The following is an 11,370-nucleotide window of genomic DNA, read 5'->3' on the forward strand; positions in this document are numbered from 1 at the left end:
GTAGTGAATATTTTTGTTCTAGGGTGATTTTAGAAGCACACAATCGCGAGCTTCCTCTCCTTCCCCATCTTCCTCACCCCCCCGATACTTCTAAAATCCATACGCATACTCAGACGCACACTCACCCGGACACTCACCCACCGCACCCTCCCATATACCCATACACACCCGGCGCATCCCTCTCCCTAATTACGCACAAACACAACACCCTAACATAAACCTGCAAAGACACCCTCACGCAAGCTCTCTCTCACCCATACACATATTCTCTGAGTGTTTTCTCTTATTCTCACTCAATTTATGCATTAAAAAAATTATAATCGGTGTATTGCAATGAAGCTTAAATAAATGAATGAATAAATAAATGCATATATATATATATATATATATAATGCATACACTGAATACAAAATTAACGAAATCAAACATTTTATAATCATAATCATTATTCAAAATTCAGACTTGTATTAGCCACAGCCAAACATATATCATTCTCATCCTCAACTTTAATAAGGCCTAATACATAATTTGTAAATCATGAGTATCGCACTTTCATGACAGTAACTTACATTATTTAGATATAAATCAGTAGCCTATCAAACAGTATATAGATCCCCAAACTAGACAAACAAGCATAAGATCACATTCTCATCCCATAAGGAAAGATCCCCTGTTATATACTTATGATTTTATCAATGTTTAGTTGTTTTATCTATGATGCCTGATAATTTCCTTATGACCTAAAAGGATTTTTTAGCGTTTTTAAAAAGATGATACACATCTTGAATTTGGATTGAATTATGATTCTCATAACGACAATAGTCCGAATTTGATGTTGGATATAATTAAAAATATAACATGGAAATATATTTTCTTTTACCATAAACAGTGTATCGTGATATAATTTTACAAGTAAATGAAATGAACAATTATTCATCTATAGAGTGGACAAAAAAGAGAACAATACATTCTTCTATATTCATTCTGGAAGCTTATCAGAAGTAGATATGAAGTAATTCTTCATCATGAAATTATTTTTTTGCATTATTGAAATATAAACAAATTAACTAAATGAATTTCCAAGTTGATAAATTTCTAAACTAAAATGGTTCAACGGAAAATGAAGATTACACAAGGTTCGCGCTATAAAATAGAATATTTTAATTGTTTATTTTGTTAGCAATCCGGAATGCACTAATCCTTTGTAATCTTTTATCATGCCATAAAGACTTTAAAGAATTTATTTCAGTTTTTACTGTATATCTCAGTATTCACTTTCTCGCCTTATTTTCTCCCTCTCTTACTATCTCTCCCTTACGCCTCTGTCTCTCTCTGTCTCCCCTCTCTCTCTTTCTCTTCATTCTTTTCTGTCTCTCTGTCGAGGTCTTGAGCATCATCGTGTGACGTCTAGTCAATCCCAATTCCCAATCTTTCTGTTCCGCTCGTAAAACTTTTCTTGTTCGAACTTTTCGTCGCAAAAAGTTTCCATGCTCATTGCCACATGGCTTCTTATCCTCCCGGATTTTGACTGTCTACCAATCTAGTTCATAAGGTCAGAGTCCCTCCCACAGTTTGATTTTCATTTTCATTTCTGCATCACCATTAAAATTGTGACGCCATCCTTCGCGACATCGACGCACGTGGCGGTAACCGAGACGGGCCCTTCGCGGGTCGACCACCCTCCCGTCGCGACATCACCGTGATCGTCTTACAGCCAAAAGGTCGACAACCACCGATAACCCAAGAAATGAAATTAGAACGACCTCCTCCAGCCACCACTTCGCTTTGATATCCGTGTTCCCATTGAGAAGAAATGATATTGTAGTAAACATGTTTTGACACATGTGCCCGACATCGGGCTTCTATTCGAGAACCACGACACGGAATGTTAATTGAAACCGTCATTGAGCTTTTGAGTAACAATGTGCTGCCGGTATTCATGGCGTCTGGCAGTGGAGTTTGAGACATTATTTGTAGACATTTCTATACTTCTTTTTTTTAAATAATAACATTCGCTAGCGGGGAAAATATGGACGCGAGACTGTTGGCCGGAACATGATGCTTTCCTCCGTGAAAAGTTAGAATCCCTTTTTCGTTATTTTTGTCAACATTTTGGGCGGTAAAAACTAGGTTACAGTGTCAGACTCAGAACGTTCACATGGCAAAGATGGCAAAACGAGTTGGAGCATTATTCGTCTAAGAACACTGGCGGCCTAAAATGTTTTCCATTCTATTTTATAAAAGTTGTCTTAGAAGTATTGATCCGACTCTCGGAAGATAATAAAGTTCATGAAATAGAATTTCTGTTTTAAAGTAAATTATTATTGAATCAGAAATGCAATTTTAATCCTTAAGTCATTGAGACAAAATGTACTCTAGTCTATTTACTTATCTATTTGGGATAAATACTGGCATGAACGGTGAATCAATAACCTATGATGTGTTAGGTCCAATATATTACAGTTTATTTGTAATAATTATGTGACCTTTATATTTTCATTTGAATTTGGAATGAAATTGAATGTAATGTTATAAAAGTAACGAGAAGAGTTCTTATTACCCTAAATATAAACAGATAAAATCATTGTGTCTACAAGCCAACAACTAAGTGATGTGTTATAGGTTGAGAACATTTATAGGTATAGCTACTCTCATTCTATTTGTAATGAACTGTGACAAAAGAGAGATAAGAAGTACTTTTAATTTCATGAATTACCCTCGTAATGTACAAATGTTAGCTAAAATCCTACTTTGAAAAACAAAAGTCGGTAGATACTCCCCCTCCCACCCACTCTCTCTCTCCTTATTTTCTCACTCCCTTACATGATTAAGAATGAGTATGAATTTCAAAGAAAGCACACGATGACAAATTGCCTCACACCCAAGCTAACCTAAAAACCTAAACCAACTCTAACAACAACCACAGAAATCCCCGGACGCAGATGCTTACATAATTCAAGTAAACGGTAAAGGAGTTCCCTTGGTATCCAAATTACTCCATGTTTCCATGTTCACGAACATTATTTTCTTTTCTTCTTAACCACTTTGAGGGTTGGTAAGACAAGCTAGCCGACCGATTAATGTCTTTCCCAGGAGTGGAAGTTTATTAACTGCCACAGTTTTTTTTTCTCAGGTTGCCATCAGCATGATCATCGGGATCATCGTCACACTCGGAGCGCAGGCCGGGTATCGCAGCGCCTGCAGCCTCAGTTTATCGGTGCGTTCACATCTCTCATACCATCGACTTGTCTTCACTGTATTTAGTTGGTTTCAGTAACGTAATGCCCTTTTCTCACTTTTATCAATATCCTTAACCTCACAATTCCAATTCTCAAACACATTTCCCCCTAAAACGTAATGGTAATGCCACTTTCTTCCTACTATCAATATACATAATCTCACAAATTCCGATTCTCAAACATATTTCCTCCTAAAATATAATTACAAAAATTTAAGCACTATGATCTTTAAGAGTTTGTAATTATAACAATCCACTACGATTTTTATTTGAATAGCTATAGCTATTGTAAAATTCATATAGAATGCCTACATGATAGATGATTGGTGGCTCGCATCTTGGTAGTTCTTATTTTTAGACAACGCCACTGGAGCCTCCCCCTTAACAGATTAATAACATGGTCTTATGAATACATGCATTATCATGCTTTTAATGAAGTAAACTTAACTACTAGTATCTAAAATATTTATAAAATCGCACTAAATATGAACAAATTAATAAATTATGAATTACAAGTTGGTGATAAAAGAACAAAATCTACTCGTGATATACTGAAAGAATAGTTTTACCAACTGGAACTTTCAATGTATATAAATATAAATGCATCCAAGAAAGACATAAAATAATGTTCATCTTGTTTTTAATCTATAGTGATTTAACTCGGCCTACAATTACTCAAAAAATTATGTATTGAAAGAAATGCCCGTCATGGCCGTGGATTTGGTGAATGACACAATTAAAAACATTGGCGGGAAATATTATTTGTTTAATACGTTGCTATCCCAGGCACATGTAGTGGAATCTAGTTTCACGGTGACTTTAAACCTTAATTCTCTGCCTTTGTGTGAGTTTATCAAGTTATAACTAAACTACAGTCACACAAGCGAGAGCGAGTCCAAATCGATTGATGGTATAAGTCATTGAATAATAAGGTAATCGTTTTGATCGGACTCGAGTAGACTTGGTCGATGGGACTGTATGAGCTTGGAGTGATGCCACACATAATGAGTGCGACCCTTTGTTGTGAGCCTAAACACGGCTTTCAATCCGTCGGTTGAGAAGAAATTATCAGTCAGCGTAAAAGAAACTTTGTCATGTTTCTTTCCCGGGAGATTTACGCCATATACCAACAATGTTCTGTCGTGCGGGCTAAAAGAATGATGCACTTTAAACCATGGCCTGACCTACTTTCTAAGAACTGGAACACCCCAATTTCACTTGTAATGGTTTCATGTCTTGTATGTGGGTGTTATTAGTGTTTTTTATAGTCTGGGACCTCTTCCTTGCTAGTTAGTTTTCTGATTCCCGGAAGGACAAGAAAGCAGACAACGTACTCGGCTGATGATAAAGATCAATGACTATTAGGTACACTCACTTCGACTGAGGACTATTATCGCAACAATTACGCCTCGAAACACTGCAAAGTTACTCTCTAATTGGTCTAAACCTACACGGGAATTGCTCGATAACCCTGTGTTAATTTCAGTGTTGCAATAAAGACGTAACAAAAGTGTGTCAGATGGTTTTTCTTAAAGGAGACACCTAATTGTGAAAGGTCATGTAACATAAATTTCGGAGGTTTTTGTTCTTTGTTTTTTTTTACAATATATTCGTGCCTCACTGAAGCTTTTCCGTGTCTGCATTGACTCATTTAATTTTCATAACGCAAATGCGTCAGCAGTCTGTAAAACTCGTGAGCGACAATGACTCCACTCTTATGTTTATCGATTGTGTTGTTTTTACGACGAAATAAAAGTAACCCTGCAAATAGTGCTTACAAGTATTTTAATAGCACTTTCTGTCTCCTTGGCTGTCTGTCTGTCTGCCTGACCTATTTTCTTTTATGTTAAAATCAAGATCTTAACCTGATAAAGCGATACCAGTGTCTACAAGTTATTTTTAATTACCTTACTAAAAAAAAGAAAGTTCTAGCTCTGTATTTATGTCATTTCTTCAGAATTGAAAGAATTTTTTTTTCCTTAACTATATTCACCGATTCCTTTGTTTTCTTTGATTCCTCTGTTATCACGTAAAGGATAGTACAATTATTAGATGTGATGAGCATATTGATGGTGCTCACATTGTTGGTGCAGGTTGACCTATTTGTTCTTTATACACTTTTGGTTGGATTAAGAATATCCCCACCCACTCCAGAATATGCATTTTTTTTTATTCGTCTTTAATGTGTTTTCAATGCAAATATTCATCTGCATATTATCTTCTTTTTGCAGAGGTGCATGAAAGTATTTTAAAAAGATTGATATAATTGAAAAAAGAATTACATTACAGAAAGCTAAGAAAATGATTCTTAAAACATATTTTCAAGCATATTTTTAAAGGAATCATATGCATCGTATATATTCCATTTAAAATGTGGACCGATTCTGCATTTGAAATAGGTTAAAACAAAACAATACAAAACGTAGCAAAACGCCATCCATAATCTCGATTTAGATGACCTCAACCTCCTTTTCTGTCTCACCCCTCGTCTACCACCGATCGAAAGTTGGGAATTTTCCCTTCCCGGCATCCCTAGCGGCACAACTTCCCTTCTTCCTCTCCCTATCCTCCTCTTATCACGAATGTACCGTAAAGTCGGTCAGTCGACCGGGGTTCCAGGGGCCAAACTTTTTATCCATGTTCAACACCCCATGTCCATAGCCGGGGGGCAATATTCCTATCTGGGAGATATTATTAATTCTAATGCGGTTCAAGCATCCCCTTCTTCTGCGATTTATATGAATAATTTATATGGATCATCCCCCGGCACCAACTTTAGGAAGGGGGAAGAAAAGAGTTGTGCCAAGAAAAAGAGAGATTGGGGAGAAAGAGTGACAGGGAGAGAGAGAGAGAGAATGACAGGAAGGTAAAGAGATGACCGCCATGTTTGAATGTTCTAATCAAAGGTCAAGTCCACCCCAGAATACCGTTGATTTGAAGAAAGCACAACGCTGAAAATTTCATCAAAATCGGATGTAAAATAAGAAAGTTATGACATTTTAAAATTTCGCTTATTTTTCAAAAAACAGTGACATGTACAGCTCAGTGACATGCAAATGAGTCATTTGACGATTTCCCTCACTAATTATTTTGTTATATTATATTATATTGTTTGATTTAAAAATATTTCATTTTTTTTACAGATTTGACAATAAGGGCCAACTTGACTGAACCATGTAGTATTAAACAATGCTGATTTTACAGGTTCAGAGAAGAATTAATCGTTGTTTCACTTGATAATGTGGAGAAAATTAGAATATTTCATATTTCACATAATAACATACACAAGAAATAGTGAGTGTATGACATCATCGGGTTCTTCATTTACATACCGACCAGGATGTGCATATAACTGTTTTCTGAAATTAAGCGAAACTTCAAAATGTCATAACTTTCGTATTTTACAACCAATTTTGATAAAATTCTCAGTGTTATGCTCTCTTTTCATTCAAATAAACTTTTTGTGGAGTGGACTTGTCCTTTAATACTCGAATCGATGAATCGTGAGTGTTGATCACGATAGGTTACAGAGATTCATTCACTTAATATAGCCTAGTAACCTCAAGCGCTGATGATCGTCATTGTAGTGTAACCTGAGGTCAACGAAAACAAAAAAGTGACTAGAAATAGACGAAGGGGTTTTCTTGTTGGATTGCGGAGACGTAATAACCCTACTTGTAACGCTTTAAGATCTTCAATCGCAAATGTAAAATATAATAGTATGCATCACTATCTGAATTTAGAATAAGACTAGAAGACGTATTCATTTTCAAACGCACAGGTATTTGACAACTCGTCATCTCTCAACAGTAACTGTGATTTTCAGTGATGACGGCAATACCCTCGTAAATCATGACTGAGTCAAACTGATTTTCTCAATGACTCAACTCATAGTAATAGAGATCCAAAAATCCTTTTTTTTCTATCTTAAACCAAAAATATATTCAGCTTATTATAATTGACAGGATTGAACATGACTTTCATATCATTTTGGCTGTAAATAGGGTAAAGGGAGTAATACCATGATTAAAGATATAATTAATTCGTTCAAGAGAAAGAAGTATACATTATGTTCATTATTGAAAATGTTCAAAGCGTTTTGGCATTTCAGGATGTCATGAAGACTTTGCACTGACCCCCCCCCCCCAAAAAAAAAAAAAAAAAAAAAAACGATTGTTTAAATGTTTCTCCATATATGACAGTAACTGAAACATAAAAAGGTTACATATCAGATCAGAATTAGATGTAAGTAGCTTTTTTAACCACTTTGTAAGTTAGATTTCTTTTTGATCTTCACACAAGAATAATTTTTGTAGATCACGGGGAGCAAGTTCGCGTGGGTAAACATGGTAAATTCATACTTTTGATGGGTTTTGCCGACAAAGAAAAGAAATGGTGGCAAAAATAAATGATGACCGATGTACGAAGGAAAACTAAATGAGCGACTTGCAGAAGAAGAGGAGAAATGGAATGAGATTGGTATGCATCTGCAAGTAACCACGGAATCAGTGGCTCGTTTGGACGTTTATTGCTCCACTCACAGAAGTTGACGTGGCGGAATCTATCCAGTATTTTCGACCAATCAGAGAGGAGGGTTGTCATAACAGTGAAAGTAGTGCGCCAAATTCACCGGAGAGCCAACCGCCGTGAGATGGCAGCTCTCCCAATCGACTCCATCGTCTGTTCCATATAAATCGCCCTGAACAGCGTGCACAGATCAACAGACTGCCTGATAATCCTCGCACCAGACGAAACCGTATCATATTTTTCTACTTTGCATCAATCGGCAGACAGGAGATGCGTTAACACCAGCTCCCGGTCATCATCGCTGAGTTATGCCAGTCGGGTTGACGAGGGATAGCCCGACGTTCACTCCCAAGAATTTCGGTCTCAATCCAGCTTAATTCTTGCAGAACATTCATGTCACTGTTTAGTCTGTCGTCGTATGTCACTTTGAGCTATAACTGGGGTGCAATACTCTTTCAGACTTCAAAGCATTAATCATCGTTCTCTTCAAAACAAAACTCTAAACTTGCATTATCAACTCGTAAATCATTACTTGCAGCTGAATATCTGTTCTCTATATTTTCTAAATCATCGAACAAGATAAATATTTGTAACAATGTCTCTTCTGATTGGCAATTGGAAGCTTGTCCGTAGCGAGAACTTCGAAGAGTATCTGAAAGAAATGGGTGTAAATGCACCGATGCGGAAGCTGGCGATTCACATGCACCCTTCTTGTGACATCACGCGAGACGGGGATACCTTTAACATCAAAATGAACGTTCCTGTCATCACTATACACGAGCAGGAGTTCACCATTGGTGTCCCGTTTGAGGACCTTCTCCCCAACGGCCTGAAGCAGATGACCATCGCCAGACTGGAAGACGACAACAAGATTAGGTTTCTGGAGCAGGAAGAGTCCGGTGAACCACACGTGGTCGTTCGGGAAGTCATTGATGGTGAGATGATCATGACCTGTTCCAAAGGCACTGTAAAGTGTACCCGAGTCTTCAAGCGATCTGAGGACATCGAAAACTGAGCCGGACAAGGGGATTGATCACCGCAGTCAGCTCCCGTAGCACACACCGACGCAAGGTCCAGACAAGTTGCAGCATCGCAGACATCCTTTGGTAACACATACATAAAAGTTTTAACTGTTATAGTCCTGTTTATAGTCTGATAAGTATATTGTAGCTTCACTAATATTAACAGTGTTCGCTTGTACCACTATCAGTAGGCCTAATATATTTCATTTATAATAGTAATGAAAGAATTCTCAAATCAGTTTTGTTCTCGTTGGAAACCACATTAACCCCCTATCATCTGTGTGCCTAGTGATTAAAAAATAAACTGCCATAATTGCCGTCTATCCAGATGTCCTTTGCACACGAAAAATGATTCTGTTGACGCAGGACTGTGCGGAAGTTGACGCGGTCTTTGGTTATCTGACGCACATGGGTTTAAAGGAGACAGAGCAATCTTTGGTGGTTTAAAAGCTACATTGTGCAATGGTTTGAATAGGACAGTCACTTCGTGTGCAATGGACAACAGAGAAATGACATTAGATGCAGCACCTTTACCGTCAACGAAGTCTTTGAAAGGCCACGTAGTTTGTGAATATGGAGAACATGTTGAATTCATGTTAAAACCTAAGAAACGCAGCTGCTATTCACAATGTGTGTACTATCACTCTAATCTATATATATTTGTATATTTAGAACATCATTTTTGTGCAGTACTGTCCTATAATTAGAAAGACCAAGTTAAAAATCTTTTTTCATTATGCCTTTTAACCTTATCTGTAAATACGAGTTAACGTTGAAAGAGTTTCACTCATTTTTGTCTGAGTGAGTACGATGTGTGTAACTTAAAACATTAATAGCATTGTGATAGAGATAATGACGTAATGAATTAGGTGTACGTTGTCAATTACATATCGGAAGAACCTTACGAAAGGTTCGAATAGAACAATTACTCAATTTTTAATTAAAGAAAAATATAGAGACATTCAATCGGAGAAATTAATTTGATATATTTATCACAAGAAAAATATTAAATCCAGGAAGCAAAAATTAAACATACTTCATTTTTTGCATTAATCTACAATAAGCAGTAATTTTTTATGGATACTGTAAGTAATGTAATTGAAATGAAATCAAAATAATTCATTATTCTTAACACATTTTTAAAGATACTTTGGCGATTTGGCGTGTAAAATGACATTTGATTTTGCAATATTGGTGTATTCTTCCTTCGCATATATATGATGGGGGTGATCTCAAGGCTTCAAGTCAATGCCAGACTTGTAAAAGATAACGGCATCTATTAATATCTAGATATTATCTGTATATAAGGATGTTCCTTTGCGTTAAAACGTTCATTTAGGAAATAATTTAATGGATGTACATGTATCTTGAATGCTTCGTTTAACGAGTTCATCAGCAACTGAAGTTATTTATTCTTAAAAAAATGTTTGATATGCTGCATAAAATTGTTGTGCATTTTAGCTTCATATGATGGAAGATTTAATTGCTCACTTCTGTGAAATGACACAAAACCCTTTGAATTATAATTTATCAATTTTTATATGTTAATAATCACATACTCAAATCAAATTGTCAGTCTTGCACCATTCAATGTCTAATTTGCACAACTCTCAAACGTAAATCTACAATTTTGTTAATGGGATATTTTGTCTAAAATGTGAATCTTAAACGGCAAACAGGATTGGTGAACATAGGGTATACATTTTGTTACTATGAATCTTAACAATTCCTACAGGAAAGAACACAGCTTTCCAGAGTGTGTGTAACAATGTATTCACAGTGTGGAACAATGTGAAATCACCCTCACACAGTTACATTTCAACAGTGTGAATCACATATTCACAACCATGTGAATACGTTGTGTCACACTGTCAAGGTGTCCACAGTGTGAAAAATATCTCAAAAGTGTTGAATTTGAGCATTTTAACAGTGTGAATAATATTCATATTCCACTATGTGAACACACTGTGCGAAACTCTGTTCTTTCCAACAAGGTATGGATTCAATATTTTCAAAATGTTGGATAAAAAGTATGGGGAATATAGATATTGAGAGGTTTTATTTAAAGCTAAAATCTACAAACTAAGCCATCGATTTCTGTGACCAATCAAATCATATGCTACAGTCATGCCAACGAAACCGATTCTAAACCGACCGATTGTCTGTCATCGGAAATCGTTCAGGAGTCAGTCTCGCCAGTATGACTGTGGCGTTATAGTGATTATCATTCCCAGTGTTTTATGATATATTTAGGAGGAAGGAAAGAAACAGTCATCACTACTCATGTTGTTTGGGTTGTAAAATGTGAAACGTCGTTCTATGGTACCTTTTCCCTAAACATGTGATATGAAATTATGAATGTATTAATTGTGATTTATATATGCCATGTACTTCATCTGAAATTGACCCAAAAGGCTCGGTTTTAGCTCATGATTCAATTTACTTTAAAAGTAAATTGCGCTGCTCTGTGTTTTCAGAAAATGTTAGTGGTGTTGTTTTTTTTTCCAAGAAAGAAATGTTCAATCAATTTATTTCATTTGAATATTTTCTATTAGTGAACTGTGTATTGAGGTATACTGGTTA

At 36.1% G+C, this 11,370-nt stretch overlaps 1 protein-coding gene across 1 annotated transcript; it reads left to right on the forward strand.

The window, feature by feature from the left end:
• Nucleotides 1-7,821: 7,821 nt before the first annotated feature.
• Nucleotides 7,822-10,799, forward strand: LOC121418198 (fatty acid-binding protein 5-like). The gene has a single exon (XM_041611925.1). It carries the CDS (start codon nt 8,361-8,363, stop codon nt 8,778-8,780), a length of 420 nt encoding a protein of 139 aa, XP_041467859.1. The 5' UTR covers nt 7,822-8,360; the 3' UTR covers nt 8,781-10,799.
• Nucleotides 10,800-11,370: the final 571 nt, after the last annotated feature.

This window comes from Lytechinus variegatus, chromosome 7 (genome assembly GCF_018143015.1).
Source record: "Lytechinus variegatus isolate NC3 chromosome 7, Lvar_3.0, whole genome shotgun sequence".
NCBI lineage: Eukaryota > Metazoa > Echinodermata > Echinoidea > Temnopleuroida > Toxopneustidae > Lytechinus > Lytechinus variegatus.